The 21,867-nt window shown below is 48.5% G+C and overlaps 1 protein-coding gene across 1 annotated transcript; it reads left to right on the plus strand.

Annotated features, from left to right (window-relative positions):
* Positions 1 to 9,809: 9,809 nt before the first annotated feature.
* Positions 9,810 to 21,326, plus strand: LOC119842909 (melanin-concentrating hormone receptor 1-like). Its single transcript, XM_038371690.2, has 2 exons — positions 9,810 to 10,425; positions 16,423 to 21,326. Exons 1-2 carry the CDS (start codon positions 10,356 to 10,358, stop codon positions 17,469 to 17,471), a joined length of 1,119 nt encoding a protein of 372 aa, XP_038227618.1. The 5' UTR covers positions 9,810 to 10,355; the 3' UTR covers positions 17,472 to 21,326.
* The last annotated feature ends 541 nt before the right edge of the window (positions 21,327 to 21,867 follow it).

Raw genomic sequence — 21,867 nt, forward strand, 5'->3', positions numbered from 1 at the left:
GGGGTGGGGTGGGAGGGAGAAATACCATGGGGAAATAGTTTTACTTTGTGTAATGACTCATCCATTCCCAGTCTCTATTCAAGCCTAAGTTAATTGTATCCAGTTTGCAAATTAATTCCAATTCAGCAGTCTCTCGTTGGAGTCTGTTTTTGAAGCTTTTTTGTTGAAGTATAGCCACTCTTAGGTCTGTGATCGAGTGACCAGAGAGATTGAAGTGTTCTCCAACTGGTTTTTGAATGTTATAATTCTTGACGTCTGATTTGTGTCCATTCATTCTTTTACGTAGAGACTGTCCAGTTTGGCCAATGTACATGGCAGAGGGGCATTGCTGGCACATGATGGCATATATCACATTGGTAGATGCGCAGGTGAAGGAGCCTCTGATAGTGTGGCTGGAGAATGACGCAGAGGTTCCAGGCAGCAGCTCGGGAACTCCAGGGGCCTCATTAATATTCCATGGGCACATCCCAAAACCATTTGAAATGTCACTTCACAAACGCATGTCACTGCTCAGCTCCTTGGGCCGTGAGACTGCCAAGGGGAGAGGCTGAGAGCATCAACAGGGAGCCCACAGCGACAGTAGGGAGGCAATGGAGCTATGGACAGGCAGTGCACAGTGACTATAAGGAGACAACAGAGCCACTGAGTGGGAGCTTGCAGTGACTGTAGGGAGATGATGGACCCATGGACGGGGACCCCCCATTACTACATGAGTCAATGGAAGCGCAGAGAATGAGCCAATAAATGGATTCACTCTGACTGACTCTCTCACACACACCTCAGTGCACCTCAGAGAGGAGGATGCAAGAATGTTGCAGCTAGCACTCCCTGAGCAGCAGGGGGCTGGCAAACACGTCAGTTGGAGTTGTGCACTCCAAAAAGGAGGCACATCCAGGTGGGAGGGAGGGCAAACTCCTTGTCCCCCACTAGCGCCTGGTGGCTGGCATTGGGACCAGTGCATGTGGCGCTAGTTTTAAGGAGCCTCTTCAAAGCATGCTCCCCACAGTGCTCAAGAAAAATTCTGCTTGCCTCTGTCCAGAGCAACCACAATGCCTCCAGCCCCCACCACTGCAGCCCTGCACCTCAGCACTGCTGGAAGTGCTATCACTTAGCCCAGTATTCACAGGGTTATTCCCAGGCTTTGGAGAGTGTCCCACCTCATTGAGAGCCCTCTTGCAATGTCCCAAGTGCTCTGGAAGCTCCTCTGTCAACCAGGCAGGGGCTAATCTATTTTTGTCCAGCATGCACACAGACTAGATTAGTGCCTGAAATGAGCTCCATCCATCATGCTGGACCAAAGTAGATTAACTTTCAGTGCGCCTGCCTCATGTGACCCCACTCTCCAGGTCTGCTGATTAATGAAGCAGCTTTCTTTATCTGCCAAGCTCAGGAAACATGCATTTCTGGGCTGGCTTGAGACAAAGAGAAATATAGGCACTAGATACAGACACCGGGTGTTATCGGACGCATCAGCCTTGATGAGCAAGTTTTGTCATCTGGACCTTGCTGACATGCACCTGTTCCACAAGTTCCCATCTCCCACACTAGCAACCATCAGGCTCCGGTCTCCTCCACTTCCATCCTTGGTACACTCATCCCCATTGCATCTTTTTCCCCTTCACCCACACTCTCTTCACTCATGTTCCTTTCCTACATGCCCCTTCCTTCCCTCTCCCTTCACAGGTCCCTACTTAATGATCTTTGAATTAGACACTGAATGAACTACCAGCCCGCTAACCTTTTCCTGGAGCGTGAGAGAGCCACTGATCAGTGCCTGTGGAAGTGCCAGGGGCTTTGGGCAATGCGGAGAGTTCTGGCCAAACAGGGAGGTGGTGCCCGTCAGAGGCCACTGTGCAACCTGCACTCTACCAGGGACAGGATTGATTGCTAGTGGGAAGTCGCTGCTCATTCTCTAGAGCAGGGGGGCTCATGACAAATTCTTTTGGTGGCCTCAGAGTGCAGCCACCAACTCTTGCTGGTGGCTGCTCTGACACTTTTTCCTAAAATACTTAATTAACTTTAGAAAAAAATAAGCACATATACTAGCACAGACTTGCTAGCTAGCTGGGAGGCTGTGAAAAGTGATAGTAATAAACATAAGTCTCCCGCTGCCTGCTCTGGGACTGGTGGTAACTGTCACGGCAAGCCCAGAGGTGCCTTGGCTATGACCTGCCAAGCTTAAAGGTGCCTGGACTCAGCCCCAGCACAAATTAAGCACTGGATGTGGGGGAGGCAGTGGGGGCCAGGGTGATGGGGGGTGGATGTTGAGCCCTGCTGCCCCTCGGCCAAAGCCCAAGGCCCCATGGCTGGAGCCCCACCACCCTGGGAAGGTGGGTCAGGAACTCACTGGCTTCTTGCGAAGTCCAAGGTTCCTCCGGCATTGTGCCCCATGTGTCTCCAGAGGCAGTGCAGGATGTGGTCCCCTGCTGGCGGTGCCAGCAAACACCAAGGTGCATACAGGGTCACTGCTTTGACCCCTCCCCAATCATTGCCCAGGAGGCTATTGTGGCCACAAAAAAGTCACTGGTGGCTGCATTTGAGAAATTCTGCTCTAGAGCCATATAGTATGAGGCACAAGCTGCTTCATATTGACAGGGAGCTCTGGGGTGATAACTTGTGTCCCCTGAAGAACTGGGACATTTCTCCCTTCATTGCAGTCCTGGCTGGGGAACATTGCATTTTACCCCTCTTTAGCTTCCCCCACTTTGAATACAAGAGTTATTTTCATCATGGGCCTGAACTGCCCACCCCTGCCAGCTGGCATGACGCAGCAGCTGGGGAAGATGGTGGCCAGAAGGTCACACAATGACTGTTGGTCTTTTTGGCCAACTGGCCCCATCCAAAGCTGGTTGAGGTCAGTGGGAATCTTTCCGCTCAGCGCAATGGGTGTTGGATCAGACCCCAACTGAATAGCTTTGCAAGGGGCCCCAATTTTGCTTGACTCATCCATGAGTGTGAATGAAGTGGACTCTTCAGACAAATGATGCAAGCTGGACAAGCTCCCAGTGAAGCTTCATTAAAACCTCTATCCTTTCAGCTCCCTCCAGCTTGGCTTTTGCAGAGATTAGTTGTTTGGGATTTTTTAAGTGGAAATTATTTCTCATTTCTCTTTGTGATCAAAACACATACAAAAAAGAAAGGATGGGAAAGAGCTCCTGGGAGATGAAAGAGCAGGATTATGGAGAGGGCTTTTGCTTTGTTATCCCCCTAGCATGGCTTAGAAAGTATTTTCAGAAGCTGGATTTAATTGGCTACATTTTTTCTCACTGCCAAACTGCTCTTCGTAAAAGAAAGTGTGGCACTTGAATCAGGATCTCTTGTCTATTAAGGACAGTGTATGCCATGTCAGTGGTGCAAAGTGACCTTAAATTGACAGAGTTGTCCGCTTGTGGTGGGGAACTGTCTACTGATGGAAAGCAGGCAGAAACAACTATGGCAGCCGCTCCCTGACCCCCAGTATAAAAGCAGAGATAGGCTGTGTCAGAGGTGTTCTGGGGTCAGGGCATGGGTGGGATCACTAAGCCTGATCCTCCCCTGCTGTGAGATCCATTCCAGACCTTTTGGCCATCTGCTGCTCTAACTTCCTCTGGAGCCAGGTGACCATGGATAAGGAAGCCACTATCTGCAGCCGTCCTCAGATGAGCACAGCTTGGACATAGTGAAGAATCAGGGCCATGCATTGGGAGGCAGCACAGTCCAGTGGTTAGGGAACTTTTTAATTCCAGCACTGCCAATAACTTGCTGTGCGTCTTTGGACAAGTCATTTCTTCTCTCTGTGTGTTTCACTTTGGCAAAATAGGGATGACACTTACCTTCTCCTATCAAGTTCTAGCAAGGAAAAGCACTCTAAGAGAGCTAAAAGTAATTGTGAAATCAGTGAGACCCAAAGCGGCAACTATAATCTGTGATGGGCAGGGGTTGGTTTGGGCATAGGCGCCATGTTATAGGTATGGTGATTGGGGAAGGATTTCTTCTGAGGACACAATCCCATGAGAAACCCCCCTACATACTGGTACCTCATCCCAGGAGTGCAAGTAGAGATAGACAGGCCAGCAGATTCAGAAGATGCCCAGAAGGTTTGTCCAGAGACCATGAAGCCAGCTGGCTGGCCAGAAGATTTGATGCTCTGGGGATTTTTCCATCCCTAGGAGGGCAGGGGGGTGGCAGAAGGCTGGCCAGCCTGATGATGGACTCCCTGCCCTAGCAAAGGGAAGGCAAGAAAGATATGTCAGTTTGCCCTAGGGAAAACAGCAAATGGGAGGCAAATCAGGGAAAGGAGGAATGATGGAGGAATCTGTTTTATTGACGTGGGGGAACAATTCCACCCTGGGCACTAATATGCTTAGGGCTGGCCTTGCAATGTGACCTTCTGTGTCCTAACATGCAGCCCCCAATTGCCCCATGCAAGAAGAGGACAGAGCTGATCAGCTATGGGTTTTATTGCTAGTGAGCAGGCAGCAAGCAATTTGTATTCACTGCTCAGGGAGAAGGTAAATGTGACTACAATTTATGGCTGGCTGCATTTATTGCTGATGTGACCCTTTATGAGCAGTTATACAGAAAGAGCAGCTCTCTGCTCCCATGAAAACTCAGACACCAAAGGGTAGGGTTTGATTGTCAGGCTGCTGTGAACGCAGACAATCCCCCATATGATGTCTGAGGACAGAGCTTGGATCAAGACATAAGCCCCGAGAGAGAGGCAGGTATTGATTGCAGCAGTGTTGAATATTAGTCACTTCACTTCCAAGCTAAAAACACCACCACATGTTAACATAACGATAAGGCTATAGTTATAGGAAATACAGAGGCTAGGTAACCTTAACCTGTCCACATTACACTCATGGGCCCAAATTCTCCTTTCAAAGTCTCATTGGTGTGACATTATCAGAGTCAATGGGTATACCCCATGATAAGCGAGAAGGGAAACTTGCCCATCTAGTATTGTGGACTAATAGTGATGCTGATATATGTCATATGCAATGGGCCCATTTCTGCCTTCAGATCTGCACCCACCTCTCCGAATGACGTTGTTGGGAGTTGCTCAGATGTAGCTCAGGGACTTATTACACCTCTGACTTACTGGTGTAAATCAGGAGTGTAAATCCACTGGAGGCAGTAGAAGTACAGTACAGTAAGCGAAGGGAGAATTGGGCCTTGTGCACACAGTTGTAGATGAGTTACTATTCAACCCCAAACTTTTTCATTTCTGGACTTTGCAGCATTTAAAACTGCAGCTGTCTCCTTGCCCTATCTGTTCTTATAAATGAGAAGTAACTAGCATTCTACCCTGAGGCAGTATCTGCCTCCCTCAGGGCTCCTTGCTGTTGATACCAGATACTGGTACAACCCTGGAATTTCTTATCATAACAACTGAATGTGTTCATTTGCTGAGCACATATCCCTATCCCTGACCTTATTGAGACAGTTACAGCCATGGCAGCCCAGTGCCAGGAGGTCTCTCCACTTCCCTGTGCAATGTGGAAAGCTACTTGTTCCTCCTTGTTATTTTTGGCTGCTCTTTTGTCTTTGGGGTTCTTTAACCTTTAACAAGGAAAAGAAAGCTGCAGAAGCCACTTACCTTGACCTTTGGTTTGCTGCAATCAGCCAGGGGAAGCAGGGCATAAAGACCAAAGCTTCAAATTAGCAGTTTGGGACCAGAATTACTAATAGGCTGACCAGACAGTTCTAATCTTTCATTTCAATGGCAAAAAAATGGCAGTGAGAGAAGAAGTGATTTTCTAGGTTCAGATGAATGCCCTGTTTGACATTGAGTTCTGATAAAAAGAAGTTTTAAGTGACCAACTAGCCAGCATCTGTGCTTTTAAAGGGATGTGTGTGTGTGTATACAGGTTATTTTATTGAGCAGCTGAGAAAATACTTATTTCACTGAAAAGTTCATTAGGAAGGCACAAAACACAAGATGAGGGAAGATGGTATTGTAGCTAGGGGCAGACCTGGAGTTAGGAACACGGGGTTTGCACCTGGCGCTGCCACAGACTCACTGCATGGTTTTTTGCAAGTTTCTTAACTTCTCTGTGTCTCACTTGTCTCATCTGTCAAATGAGTGTGATAATGCTTATCTACTTCCGAGGGGTGAGAGTGGCTAAATGAATGAATGGTTGTGCAGTGCTTTGAGATTCTTGGCTAGAAGGGGTTGTAAAAGTGCAAAATATGATTATTACACAGAGATTGCAAAATACCACCAGCTCAAACAGGGTGAAATTCAACCCTGTACTGAGGGCCAATGAACCATATAAGTCTGATTTTGACATGCAAGTGGTGTATAGCCCTTGTGCTGGTTTTCTGCACAGGACTGAATTTTACCCACAATGCTCATTTGATCAGTTTAAAGGAAAATGGTTGTAATATCAATAATTAATATCATCAAGCACATTTCTGCAAACCCTGACTTGCATGAATAGTGATGCCAGTGGGCTAATAATGTGCATGAGGATTTGCAGGGTTAGGCCCTTAGCTAGCATATAAAGTGCCAATCAGAGTCGTATCAAGGTATTAAGTAAATATTTACTAAGTAAGAATGAATTTAAAAATACATTTGCAAAACTGTTTGGAGAAACTGTTATAATAGTTTTGTAACAGTGGATTGTGCCAGCATCTCCCCCAGGGCTTGCTGCAGTTTTGCTCACACTGCATAAGAGAGACATAGGTACAGACACAGGAAATGCAACTCATCACTGGAATGCAAGAGACTTTCAGTGCTAAACTGTTGTTTCCCAATAATAGAATTTGCCTTTCAACAACTTTGGAAGTCTCCCCTTTCTTATGCATTCAAGTGGCTTTCCTCCATTTCCTGTGCCTTAACCTACTTCATTAAACTAGCAAGACAGCAGCCCCCTGTTTGGTTGTTAATTACTCTCTCTTTTAATGACAGGTTTCAGAGTAGCAGCCGTGTTAGTCTCACACATTCTTGTCAACTGCTGGAAATGGCCCACCTTGATTATCACCACAATAGGTTTTTTTTCTCTCCTGCTGGTAATAGCTCACCTTACCTGATCACTCTCCTTACAGTATGTATGGTAACACCCATTGTTTCATGTTCTCTGTGTATATAAAATCCCCCTACTGTATTTTCTACTGCATGCATCCGATGAAGTGAGCTGTAGCTCATGAAAGCTTATGCTCAAATAAATTTGTTAGTTTCTAAGGTGCCACAAGTACTCCTTTTCTCTCTTTTAATGTAAGGCATGTTTTCACTGTGGGTTAGTGACTCTATTTTCATTACAATTAGATAGAGTGGTTAGTTTAACACTTATACTACATTTCCAATTTCTACAACTGATTTCAATGGAAGTTTTGCCTGCAGGATCCGGAGTTAGATAAATCGGCATAATGAACACAGAAAACTGCTGTCTCACAATGGCCAGGCAGGTGGTGAGTGATTACTGCTATTGCTTCTACTTATGGGCTATGAATTGTGCATGCAGCTAGTCTATGCTAACACATCTGATTGTTTTGTTATCCCATCCTCTCTTCCCCATTGGTTTAATCCACCTGCTATGGCTTGTCTTTGAGACTATAAATCCATTGGGGCAGAGATTGTCATTTACTGTATGTCTGTACAGGGTTTAGCACAATAGGATCCCAATGTTGCTGAGGCCTTAAGAGAAATGATGAATAATACAACATGGAATAATACCATAAAATTATGATGTTGATGATAAAGCGAATCCAAAGTGCAGAGTATCAGGTTACAGGAAGATAAGCCCATGTTACTTGTGCATTGGGGGATATTGACACTGTGGTCTATCATGCCTCAGGTATCTGAGAAGTTGTGTTGCAGGTTTCCTTTAATGCTGCAACTCTGTTTCACAAGTGAACAATAATGTTAGAGGTGTAAGTGCCAAAATATTGCTTTGCTTTGGAAACCTGCTGAATCTTAAATGTTAAACTTACACTTTGTAGAAAAACTGGTGTCTGTTCAGAAAGCCACTTACTCCCCGGGGAAAGGTAAGACAGACTTTAAAACTGGGCCTGGAAAAAGCTGTTTAAAGAAATATACCTACCTTCTGGACTATGTTTCCATAAGCTTCACTGATTCCACACATTCTCATATCCCATGGGTATCCCACTGCTGAGAAACATCTTGGGTCAAATTCTTCACTCACTTACACCCTTGAAACTTCAGTGGAAAATTTGCCACTTCCTGTCTCCAGTCCTTCCATGTGCATAACACATCAGCAATGCACATGTCACATCTCCCTTTTAGTGGCGAATCCACTAGAGCATAACAGCCTACTGCTGCTGCCAGTTAATGGTGATAGACTCCTTCAGCTTAAGTGATTGGGGATCCAAGCTGCAGTGCTAGGGTCAAACCCTGCTGAAAGGACAATCCATGTATGAGTCATGAGAAGTGCACACCAAGGGCCTGATTTTAAGAGGTGCTGAGTCCCTTCAGCTCTCACTGACTTCAACTAAGGTTGTGGGTGCACAGCACTTTTGAAAAGCAACCACTCAGCTGATCTCAGCCCTCACAATGGTACATGGAGAGAGCTAGATCTAAAATTAAAGTCTAAAAAAATAATTTCAGGTTCAGGAATCAAATGAATAAATAATTCAATAATAAATGTTGAATTGATTACAAGAAGAAGTATCTCAAAGGTGGAATGAAACATGCAGCCTGAGTCAGGGGGCGCTGAGGTGGGTCAGAGGATGAAACTGGTGTTTACACACTTTTCGGTGGGTAATTTATCTGGTGTCTTGACAGCTCACAGAAGTGCTCTCTCAAATCTGTTAGTGGTGCTTGCTCTGACTCACTGAGGAAAGGACTTTGTGTGTATGTGTTTGCCGCCAGAAAAACAGAACAATCGAAAAGACAAAAACTGATCACAACAAACTCTCACTGGCCAGAAAATGCATCCGATGAAGTGAGCTGTAGCTCACGAAAGCTTATGCTCTAATAAATTTGTTAGTCTCTAAGGTGCCACAAGTACTCCTTTTCTTTTTGAGAATACAGACTAACACGGCTGCTACTCTGAAACCTGTGGCCAGAAAATGACTCATTACAACCAAGGGAGCACTGCTGAGCTCTGCCTCAGTCCATATGGGGCTCATCGACAATACACCGACATCTATGGCTGTGTCTGACTGGGCTGAGCAGAACCATCTCTACTGGATTTCAGCTCCAGGAAGGGGAAATCGGGGGTGGCACCATGTGGTAATTTAGGGTTTGTCTACTGGGGTTCATGCCTCTATGGAGGGTCATGAACCAATGTCAGGCACTCCTGACCACTCTGCCCTTCTCCAGTTGGGTAAATGGGGGGAGCTCCCGGCTAGATGAGAGGGAGCCCTGGAAGGACCCAGTATGAGGAAGTTTGGGAATCATTGTGCTAATTCCTTGTATTTGGGACCGTGTCCTAGCTGGGGGTCAGTCCTGGGAGTGGGAGGAGTGTGGGAAGAGAGGAGATACACCAGGAGAATGACAGGTTTCAGTTGAATGCATCCGATGAAGTGAGCTGTAGCTCACGAAAGCTTATGCTCTAATAAATTTGTTAGTCTCTAAGGTGCCACAAGTACTCCTTTTCTTTTTACCAGGAGAATGGAGAGGGTATCCTCCATGGAGGAGCTGGTTCCTCAGCCCCCCATACCTCCCACTCCGCCTGATCCAAAGCCCAGCGGAGGGCTACGACACCAGGATGAACCCTGTGCCCCCGTCCTCTTCCCCCAGCCTGCCAGGGCACAGTCCCGTCCTGGAAGGAAGCGGCTGCCTGGCTGGCTCGCTGGCTCCTGGGCACGACCCCCTCCATCCCCGCTCCGCCTCTCGGCGCCGCCGCTTGCCAATGCCGTGCAGCACACCGCTGTGTGTGCACGCTCGTGGGTGGCGGCCAGAGTCAGCTGCTCTTTGATTTCAGCGCTGGGGCGCCGAGCGCTCCGGGGTGGGGGCTGGAGACCAGCCCCGGCCGCCGCTCTTCCAGGGCAGCCAGCGCGCTGCGGCGGCGGCAGTGCCTGCGGGGCTGATCCCGCGGCGGGCAGGGGAGCGGCGCTGGAGGCTGAGGCGGCGCCCGCAACTAGGGACTGCAGGCTCGGCTTCCCCCGCAGCTCTCTCCGGAGCCGGGACCAAAGCGGCCAAGCTCATGCCAGCCGCCGCCAGACCCGTGCAGCGCCCGGAACATCGGCTCCAGCCGCCCAGCTCGGCGGCCCGCTGAAGTCCCCCGGGGCCGGCGCGGGGAGCCGGCTCTCTGCCAACTTGCCCAAGGGACCCTGCCCCGCTTGCCGCCGGCCCCTTCCCTCTCCCACGCCCCGGGGCCTGCAGAGAGATGCCGGGGAGCGGGCAAGCGTCCAGGCAAGGCGAGGAATCCGGCTGAGGTTCGCCTCGTGGCTCCCCTCCTAGATGCCAGATGGCCTCGGAAAACTCCCCGCCCCTGTGCCCAAGGAACTGCTCCGCCTGGGCTCCCAGGAACGGGTCCGGTAAGTGCGGGCCGGGGGACCGGCGGGGCTGAGAGCAGCAGCAGACCCTACGGGATGGGCTGGGGCAGGTGGGCAGGGAAGCCTCTGGCAAGGGGGGGGGTCTCTTGTTGCTGCTTTGATTGGTACCGGCTACCGGTACACGGAGGTTTGGGGGAGCCCAGCGCTGGCCCCATCTACACCGCCGCGCTATAACGCCCTGCACTTTCCGGGCTTGAATCGGAACCGGCTCCAAGAAGATGCCCGGAGCCTGGGCCGAGGGGAGAGATTCTGCTTTAGCGCCTCTGCCTCGGGGAACAGGGCTGCGCTCTCCGCTTCGGTTCCCCTCCCTCGTCCGTGCCCCCACCCCAATTAGAGACGCGGCAAGTTGGTGAAATTGTTACACTTCAGAACCAGCCGGGCTGGACAGCTCCTGCGCTGGTCTCCCAGCTCCACTGGGGGCCGCTCTCTGGACCCCGCCGGGGGGCTCCCTGCAGAGCGCGAAGGGAGGGATTCAGAGTAGCAGCCGTGTTAGTCTGTATTCGCAAAAAGAAAAGGAGTACTTGTGGCACCTTAGAGACTAACACATTTATTAGAGCATAAGCTTTCGTGAGCTACAGCTCACTTCATCGTTGAATGCGGCAGCTTGCAAAGTTCCCAGCAAAGTTCCCAGCAAAGTTCCCTTTCAATTAAGCGAGAGCCCTAGTGCCAGGCACTGCAGCCAGTGAGAAGGCTCATCCCTCCAGGGCAAGCCCGTAACCCTTTGGGTTCAGCCTTTTTATTTTTTATTCTAAAATTAGTAATAGGCAGTTGAAATACTTCCACTGCATTCGGAGCATAATAATATCTCCTGGCATTATGGCAGCATCTTTCAGCCCTAGCTCTCAAAGCATTTCACAGTGGAGGGTAAGTATCATCGCAGTGTTACAGCTGGGGAATGAGGCACTGAGAAGGTAAGCAGTTTGGCTGGAATCACAAAAGGAATCTGGTAATGCTGGGAGCAAAACCCAGGTCCTGGGACCTTTGCTTTATCCGTTGGACCCTGCTACCACCTTATAGTCTTAAGCCAATATGGTTTATCCTGTGAAGAAGCCCATGAGGCCAGGTGCTCAGTAGTGCACATTGCATTGACTTCAATGGAGCTGAGGATCTGACATTGACATCAATAGAAGCAGCGGTTCTCAAACTAGGGGGCTGGCCTCCCAGGAGAGGTGCAGGAAAGTGTCAAGGGAAGTGCAAGCCGCATGTGAGTGTTTTTTTTTAAGAACTCTGTCAGTCAGGGGGGATGGGGCTCATGCAGAAAGGCTATGCACAACCCGGAGGTGGGGATAAAGGGCACAGCTGGAGGCCCCCCCTGCCCCGGGGCTGACAGCCAGGGCTGTCCTCCCACACAGGTCCATCCTTCAATGGGAGGCAGCCCAGGCTTGGCTCTCCTTCCCCCCCCCTCCTTCCCAATCCCTCACCTGGAGGTGGTGGGGCTCCAGCCATCAGCCCCAGGGTGGCAGAAGCAGCACAGAAGGGTGGCAATGGGGCACTAAGTCTGCTGTGAAAAGTGATATTTACAGATATCACTTTTCACATGGCCACACTTACTTCTGTGCTACTACTGGCACAGCGCTGCCTTCAGAACTGAGTGCCTGGTCAGCAGCTGCTGCTCTCTCCTCTGCCTTCAGAGCTGGGTGGCGATATATGTACCGGGAGGGGCAGGGGATACATGACTACAGACCCAAATAAGGGAGACCTGATAAAATAAGCTTGAGAACCACTGCAACAGAGCAATGAATATTTACAGCAGCTGAGGATCTAGCTCCTTATTTCAGAAGGTGGATGACAGTCACTTTATTCACTGAATGCTTCACTTTAAGTCCTTCACTAGCAAACACACTAAAAGACAGTTTAATAGGTAGTTGAATACATTTTTTACAAGTACATTCTCACCTTAGAGATAAAGGTCTGTAGGCCAGGTCCTATGATACTCACTCAGGCAAAATTTCCACTAAAGTGAATGAATGTTTTGATTGAGTATGGATCACAGGATGAGACGTAGAAATGAAATTGTGACAAATCTTGTTGCCATATAAGAAGTCAAGTAGTTGTCATAATTCTGCAGTGGATGGCCACTTGGCCTTTCACAGGAGCCATGGAGATAGAGCTCAGATCTTTCTGCTCTAAAAGTCCCTACTCACTTGAGCTAAAGGAGAATCTCCTTCAGATGGTAGCAGTACAGAGTCTAATCCACACTGCTGAGTAGTTCTGATTTTATTCAGTGGAAGGCATAGCACATACACACTAAATTCATTGCAACACTTACTAATATGGCCTTAAACCTTAAGGTCCTGCCAACATTGCACTCACTGTCTTTGTGTCTCATTCGCTAAAATTTCCCGTTCATTCCACTGTCTTGTAGTACACACTGCACCAGTTGTCTGCATACATGCTGCCCTCTATCCCAGTGTTGGCTGCTTTTTGGTGGTGCTTTAAGTACAAAGTTTGCAAAGCTCTTTGGGATCCTTCAGGATGAAAGGCACTATATAAATAATCTTTTATGTGAGGCCTTTGTGCTTACATAAACTTTGCTATAAGATTATTTGTGCTTGTACCAAACATTACAAAACCACCATGAGCATTTTAAAAAAACTCAATTGTACACCAGCAAAATACATTATATTCAGACTCCCAGCCATTAAAATGTCCTGTGTTTTAATAACACAATCCTCCCTGTTCCTGGAAGCGGGGAGTAGGGGAACACATCTCATATTAGCTACCATATAGCAGCTTGGGGGGAGAGTCTTATTCTTCTAGTCTCCCACCTCCAGGCCCTGGGAAAGAGGGAGGCCAGGCTGGATGCTCTGGAGATGTGTAGGCTTGATAATGTGGGAGCAACAACAGGTCTCAATTGTGTTCCTATGTCAGAATGTTATTTAAAGCCATAGAGCACAGGGCTTTTCTTGGGGATTAATGACCAGCTGGGAGGAATTGATACACTTCAACCACAGCCATGACAGGGACCATTAAGATCAGGGGGTCACTAATCCTCTGGAAACAGCCTGTGCCAAAGTTATTTCTATTACGAGCTGAACGTAGGGGGTGGGCGCAGGCAGGAAAATCCCACAGGCATATGGATTATTTTCTTATGGGTGATATATTTTCAGTTAGTTTGGACAGAGTGTTCCTAAGACATCAGCCAAACAGATTCTCATCATTCACGTCCGTTTCTAATCAACAGCAGATGAAGCAGCAGGGGGCTGTCTTTGCTGGAGATACAAATATGAATCCTTAGCAAACCAGTCTGCTTTACCTGTGACAAGGCTCTTCCCATCTGTGGCTGATTGGCTGCATTCTGTCAGCTGTGTGGATGCTTGAGATAGGACGCATATGGCTATAGATTCAAAATGTTCTTACCTGGCTTTGTTTATGACTCATCCTGAGGCTTCCAAGTGTCAAAAGCATAGTGGTACCAGCGACTTGTCATGTCTCTGCTCCCTAGAAAGCAAACATGACATGATTGAGGTGGCACATGTCTGTTTTGCTAGTTCTGGGTCTGATCCTGCTCTCTGACCCCCACCCCACCCTCGGGGTAAATTGGGAGTTACTCCATTGACTTCTGTCAAATTACTCCAGATTTACTCTGATGTAACAGATAAAAGTTTGGACTCAAGATGTTTTAACTGGCAATACTTGGCTCTGAATGGGTATCTGCTGTTCAGAAGGGCCAAACACTAGTGACATATTTGCTAGTTTTTATTTCTCTGGGTTCTACTGTAAATGTCCCCCACTTCCTTCCTGCACTACACCTCTGCAGGAACAAGTTGTTAAGGAGACAGAAGAATGGAATAATTGAAAAGTGTTCCCAATTAAAATCAGTTTGAATCATCTGCAATTCAATGAGAGCCAGTCATAGAGTGGGCTTAGGGGATGCTAGAACTGCAGTGCATATCATTTCAACAAGCACACAAAAAATTTACATAGTGACTCGTTGATCATGGAATCAACATACCCCATAGGAGAAAAATAATGAGATAAAAAGTGATCTGACTCAGCTGGGGATGGTGGTCTTCTCTTTGCACATATGGTACATGGCACTTCCTGACAAGGCAGTCAGCTCAGCAAACACTAACTCAGACTTGGGGTGTCATGCAGAGAAATCAGGTGTGAGCTGTAATTGGCCATTGGGCCATTAACCTACAGAGACCATCTACGTAACAAGTGAAAATGAATTTGGTTATCTGGGCCTAATGCTTTCCACAGGTGCTAAGCAGCTGCAGCTTCCATTGACTTCAGCTGGGTTCTCAGCACTACTGAAAATCAGGTGCCTAAATATGGACTCAGGGGCCTAATTTTAGTCATCTGCTTTTGAAAATTTTGGCCTTAGTATTTAGGAGAAGCTTTAGAGACCTCTTGCAGGAGGTAGGTCAGAGCTGAGATACATTGGCATAGCTGTTTCAAGTCAGGACTGAGGTACATTATGGCAGTGGTTTTCAAACTGCGAGTCGCAACCCAGTACTGAGTCGTGGAATGTAAGGCACTGGGTCGTGGTGGCTCTGGTCAGCACCACTGATTGGGCCGTTAAAAGTCCCATCAGTGGTGCTGCCCAGCTAACTCAGGCTAGTTCCTACCTGTTCCGACCCCACACTGTGCCCTGGAAGCGGCCAGTAGCAGGTCTGGCTCCTAGACTGGGAGCCACAGGGCTCCACGTGCTGCCCCTGCCCCGAGCACCGGCTCCACACTCCCATTGGCCAAGAACAGGCCAATGGGAGCGGGGGAGGGGTGATGCCTGTGGGTGAGAGCCACGCGGAGCTGCTTGTGTGCCTCCGCCTAGGAGCCAGACCTGTTGCTGGCTGTTTCCAGGGTGCAGCGCAGTCTGTGGTGCCAGGATAGGCAGGAAGTCTGCTTTAGCACCCCCGCTGCACCACTGACTGGGAGCTGCCTGAGGTAAGCCCCAACCCAATCCCCAGCCCCACCCCTGAATCCCCCCCCAAACCTGGAGCCCCTTCCTGCACCCTAAACCCCTACCCCAGATCAGACCCCCCCTAAACCCAGAGCGCTCTCCTTCACCCCAAACCCCTCATCCCCAGCCCCACCTCAGAGATTGCACCCCCAGCCCAGAGCCCTGACCCCCTCCTGCACCCCAACCTCCTGACCCAGCCCAGAGCCCCCTCCCACATCCTGAACCCCTCATTCCTGGCCCCACCCTGCAGCCCTCACCCCTGCACCTCAACCCTCTGCCCCAGCCCTGAGCCCCTCCCACACCCAAACCCCTCATCCCCATCTCTGTTGAGTCATGGGCATCAACAAGTTTCTCCAACTGGGTTGCCAGAAAAAAAGTTTGAAAACCACTGCATTATGGGGATGCTTATATGGCAAAGTGGGTGTAAATGTGAAACTAAGCTGCTGTGCCATGTGCATTGGGCTGGGCAGGAAAAGGTGCAAGTTACCTCCACTTTAGTATCCACACAATTTCATCAGAAAGAACGAGGAGTACTTGCCCATTTCAAACAGTTGACAAGCACGTGTGAGTAACCGTAGGGGGAAAATCAGCATGGGGAAATAGTTTTTAGTTTTTCCCCATGCTAATTTTCCCCCTACTGTTACTCACACCTTCTTGAAATGGGCCATCCTAATTATCACTGCAAAAGTTTTTTTCTCCTGCTGATAATAGCCCACCTTAATGAATTGGTCTCGTTAGAGCTGGTATGGCAACCCCCATTTTTTCATGTTCTCTGTGTGTGTGTATATATATATCTTCCTACTGTATTTTCCACTCCATGCATCTGATCAAGTGGGTTTTAGCCCACGAAAGCTTATGCTCAAATAAATTCATTAGTCTCTAAGATGCCACAAGTCCTCCTCATTCTTTCTGCTGATACAGACTAACACGGCTACCACTCTGAAACCACACAATTTCAGAATTCTTTAAACCTGTCTCTGAGTTGAGGAGAGATCCAGCTACACAGGGGTATTGGCACAGTGGGGTATGAAGCCCAGGCTGTTAAGACTCATGGCTCTGGTTTGTTTTGGCAGTGGCAGAAAGGGCAGCCCCCTACACCAATGTGATCATGCCTAGCCTGTTTGGCATCATCTGTTTCCTGGGCATTGTCGGGAATCTCATAGTCATCTACACCATTGTCAAAAAGAAAAAGCTGAGGTGCAAGCAGACCGTGCCCGACATCTTCATTTTCAACCTCTCTATCGTGGATCTCCTCTTCCTGCTGGGCATGCCTTTCCTCATCCACCAGCTCCTTGGTAATGGTGCCTGGTATTTCGGGGCTCCGTTGTGCACCATCATCACCGCCTTGGACACTAACAGCCAGATCACCAGCACCAACATCCTGACAGTGATGACCCTCGACCGTTACCTGGCAACCGTCTACCCTCTGAAATCCACCTATGTCCGGACACCATGTGTAGCGGCCTCAGTAATTTGCTTGGTGTGGCTCCTTTCCTTCCTGACCATCATTCCTGTGTGGATGTATGCAGGCCTGATGCCACTGGAGGATGGGACTGTCCGCTGTGCTCTCTTGCTTCCCAACCCCGAGACTGATGTCTACTGGTTCACGCTCTACCAGTTCATGCTGGCCTTTGCTATCCCACTGATTGTCATCTGTGTTGTTTATTTTAAGATCCTCCAGCACATGGCTACCACCGTGGTCCCCCTTCCCCAGAGGAGCCTCCAGGTACGTACCAAGAAAGTCACCCGCATGGCAGTTGCCATCTGCTCTGCCTTTTTCATTTGCTGGGCCCCTTTCTACATCCTCCAGCTGGTGCATCTCGGCATTGACACACCTTCTGTTGCCTTCTTCTATGCCTATAACTTTGCCATTAGCTTGGGCTATGCCAACAGCTGCCTCAACCCCTTCCTCTATATTGCCCTGAGTGAGACCTTCAAGCGCCAGTTCATGGTGGCCATCCGTCCTGCCAAGGAGCAGTTCCGCAACAGTAGTTCCATCAACAACAACAGCGCAACAGAGGCCAGTGTGTGCCTAAAGCTTGCACCAGAATCCACTCAGCAGACTCAGTTTCTGGAGGACTTTTCCCCACACTCACTGCCTGTGACAGTTGCTGTTCACTAGAGACTCTATGGTCATGCCAAAGGATGGCTTTGGGGGTCTTTTCTGGGAATGACACAAAGTAAGGAGGGCTGTGGATAAGAAGTAGCTTCTGACTACGCTCAGTGAAGCACATGGACTACAGGCTTCCACTTTGGAGACTCACAGTCGAGTCCTCTCTCATTACAGGGCTCTGCATTCAATCGACCCCTGATCTAAGAGCTTCTGCATACTGGTTCCTTGGTCCACTGAGGAACGACTTGGGAATTCCTTTTAATTTCACACAAAACATTGGGCTCCTCTTGGAGGGAAAAGGAAAAGAGAGGGAGACATGAAGAGAGAGAAGTCTTCAGAAGGTATTTTGTTGGCACTGAATGCCATGCCAGCCTTTAGCAAAAGGATCTCAACTGGGTCCTTACTGTTTGACCATTGTTTCTGGGAAAGAAGCTGATATGGACCCTCTTGCTTTAAGACTTGAACTTCATAAAAAGACTATTTTAAAAAGTGGGCGGAGGGCTAGAAAACTGAGCTTACCGAGGCCTATGCTTAAATTCCAGAAGCAAAAAGACAAGGAACTGCTCAGCAATGCAGCCTTCAAAGTGCCTGGGGAACAAACCCACAAGCATTAGTGAGGGAACTCCTGCCTTGCCAAGATCCTCTGGACTTTTTGGTGAAGTCCCAACCTGCCTCCAGTGAGCTGTGCTGCTTGGCTGACCTATGAATATTCAGGAACTGGATGCTGGGGCCTTGACAAGCTGTCTCTATATATTTGCAAGCAAAATCAGGACCTCTGGCAGATAGTGATTGTACCACTTCAAGGGATTTCACACAGTTGAGCAAAGCTGCTGCTCTTAACAACTGATCTGTACATAGTCATCCCCTTGAGCCTGCTTCCCTCAGTTGAGCCTGCTTCCCTCATGCGTCTCCTTCAGTCTCCCTCTGTGCCCATCAATCTGCATGTTCATTAGGGAATATTACACAGGTGGCTTTTTAAATATTCCTCCAAACAAGCCAGCGTGCAGAAAGGCAGATGTGTGTAGAGGAAGAGAATGGGAGGAGGTTGCTCTGAGGAAATGCAGCTGCTTAAGGGACTTCCAGAGGATAATGATAATACTACCAGTTAAAACCAAAACGCCCATATTTGGCAAATGCAGCTCTATCTCTCCAGAGACTGCGAGGTACTTTCACCTGTTAGAGGGACATGGATCAGCTAAATGCTGGGGGATTATATTGATAGTCTGCACAGGAGTCCCAGGAGACAGTCAAGAAAGTCCTTAAGCTGCTTGTTAAACAAGGAGCAAGTGACTGTTGTAAATGTGTTTGATGTAGAAGAAATGTTACAACAACACACGGTTGCACACGCACTCCTACAGAGACTACACACGGCACAAAGGAACGGATTCACATCCTCATAATCACACACTCATCCACACAGCTGCACACTTCCATGCAGCTACACACAGACAGTCACACATACAACCACAAAATGTTCTTCAGAAACCACGCACACATTTGTAGGCATGTGTGTGTATATAAGTACACAAAACCCATGAACATGCCCACACATTCACCAATAGCCACACTAGCTGATACACATGCAGGCAACCCCATATAGTCAGACAGTTATTTCTCTAACAACATACACCCGTGTAACCACACACATCCCATGACCATACTGTAGTCTCCCAATATTGTTCTCTGCCCCAGAGGATAAATGTAGATGGGTGGGCAGCCAGCTCTTTAAGTCTATAACATACTCTTTCCTCTTCTGATCTTTGTTCCCATCCCGACTGAATGGAATTTAACTCACCCGTGCAGATTCTAGGGGGAGCTTTATTGTGTTACTTGCACTTTGGCCAATAACTTCCCTCAGGAGGCGGGAGCGAGAGATAAGGAACAGGGCCTGGGAGTTTGCTAAGGAGAGTCTTGTTCTTCTCAAGAAGGGCGAATAAATCCCATGTCACCCTCCAGTTGGGTAAGGAAGTGGGAAGGAGGGAGGATTGTGGCTCCTTTTCTGGTGAGAAGGGGTAGCCAGTGGAGATTGATTCCAATTCATTCTAATAAAAGAAACTGATTGAGTGAGGAAAGTTCTGGGAGGGGATGAACATGGAGACTGAAAATCCCCTTAGCAGCAGCTCATCTTCCCTTCTGTCCAAGCCAGTGCCCCACTAACTGCTAGCTGAGCAGGGTCTTATTACATTGAACTGAAGATCTTCAAAACGAATAGGTCCTTTCTTCACAAAACAGGCATAAAACAAAATGTCCCACACTCCCCTGGTCAGTCAGGGGCTGTGCCTGGTGTGGAGACAGCAGGCTCAGCTTCTGAGGCCTTGTCACTCAATAGCATCTCCCAGTTCTTAGAGCCAGGACAGGTTCCAAGCAGCAATGGGCCCCATGCTGCGCCTTCTCCACTCTTGTTGCTGGAGTCGGGAGAATGGGGTTTGGAGGCGAGAGGCGGGGGCTAATTCCCTATCCCTTCTGGGTCTGCTGCCAGAGAGGGAGTTGGGGCTGCTCTATGGATTGCGGAACTTGCAGGGGATGCAGGGCCCCACTTGGACAGCCTGAATCACAGACATGAGAGGTGGAGGAGGTCCGTTAGATTCCCCCAGAACAGCACTCTAGAGCAGGAGCAGGATTGTTCCCTATAGTCTGTGCTTAAAGGCTGGCTGTGATCAGGGAGTGGTGTTGAGAGATTCTGGATGAGGCTCCTTGGATGGAGCAAGGAACAGGAACTGTGGGGGCTGTAAGGCAGGGAGACAGGGAATCCCCTTGGGCAGAGGCTCCAAAAATGCAAAACCAAATCAAACATTCCCCTAGGTAAGGGAGGAGGCTCATTTAATTTTTGTGTGAATCAGAGATATTGGTCCTTGTGGTAGAGACTCTGCCACCCTGCAGGAGTCGGCCATTTCCCACACATCTCTGAGCAGGCAGCACAGACCTCTCCAGGGATCAAGACCAACAGAGTTTAAATTGAGAGGATTTCCCCAAAGCTCCCTGCGTATGCTACAAACATGTGTAGTTATCCGCCTGTCCGCAAAGCTTGAGCTGGATGTGTCTGCGGGGCCTAAGGCCTCTTGTGTACTTCGTGCTGCTGGTATTTGGCTCTCAGAGAGTGCCATATTGTTATCTCGTGTACAATAAAGACATTTGTTCTCAAGCTGGTTGGCTCCAGGCCTGTGTGCAGTCTGATCCTGTACTGCAAGCCTAATGCTGCTAAACACTTTGTATTTCCCTTCACAGGCTGGCCAATGAGTCGAGGAGCCAGAACTATAAATGGCTCTGTGAGCAAGTGTGGGTGCTTACACTTTTTCCAGGGCATAACCAGGTTACACAGAAATGTGGCTCTCTGTGAAATTTAGTTTTCAATGGTCTTTGGTGGCATCCTTTCCCCTCTCCACCTCTCAGTCTATTCTCATATGGGCCCAATCCTGCAAGGTGCTGGGCACTGTCTGAAAGGTTTTGAATGCCCCTCAACTCACACTGAAATCAAGGGAAAGACACTGTGCATCTTTCCAGGATCAGGCTTTTAGTCTCTGTCTACATCAGGGCAAAGCTGTGTTAGAAGATCCACAGCTTACACCCATTTTAAAACCAATGCTTAAAGGCTGTTTGAGCTTGGCTGTAGCCTCAATGGGATTCTGCAATGGTTTGATTGGTCAGCATGAGCAGGTCCTGACTGTCAGGGGTGGGGGCCTTCCTCTAAGCCTGCATCTGAAGAGAGGTGCCCCCCCACAACTCCCACTATGAGAGGGCAACATTTCCAGTAAAGCTGGGGGGAAAACTTTGGTTGACTAGTAAACTTGACAAAAAAATTCAGTTTCCAGGAGACCAAAACTATTTGTAAATTTGGATTGAATTTGACAATCAGTTTTGGCCGAATAAAAAATGAGGGGAAAATTTTCAAAAAAGTCTGAATGGTTCATTTTGACATGTCTTTTCCAAACAATGTACCACAATTGTGTCTGACACACACAATTTTTTGTTCTGGCAAGGAAAAAAAAATCAATTTTTGTTTGAAATGACTTGCATTTTTTTTTTCAGATTTTTTGGTTCAGCCACCCCACTGAAAAATCACTTATTTGCTGAGCTCTCGTTATCAATTGTAGTAGGTTCCTCTCTGCCAGTTCCCATGAGGTTTTTCTTGACTCAGGCATTCCACATGCTGCCTCCTCAGGCCCTCTCTCCAGCTCCTAAGAGAGGAGAAACTCGCCTGAAAGTGTCCTGGGAAAGGTCTATATTTCAAAGAGCAAAGGGCTCTCTGCTTTATCTCTTGTCAGTGCCATTTCCACAGCACCAGCAGCAGGCACAGCCAATTAAATACACCTGTGGAGAAAGCCACTATGCTAATAACAGCCATTCTGGCAAAGCCTAGCCCAATTAGGATCTTTGAAAGTGAGGCTCCTGGATGGCAGTGAAAGGA

This window comes from Dermochelys coriacea, chromosome 14 (assembly GCF_009764565.3).
Source record: "Dermochelys coriacea isolate rDerCor1 chromosome 14, rDerCor1.pri.v4, whole genome shotgun sequence".
In the NCBI taxonomy this organism is placed as follows: domain Eukaryota; kingdom Metazoa; phylum Chordata; order Testudines; family Dermochelyidae; genus Dermochelys; species Dermochelys coriacea.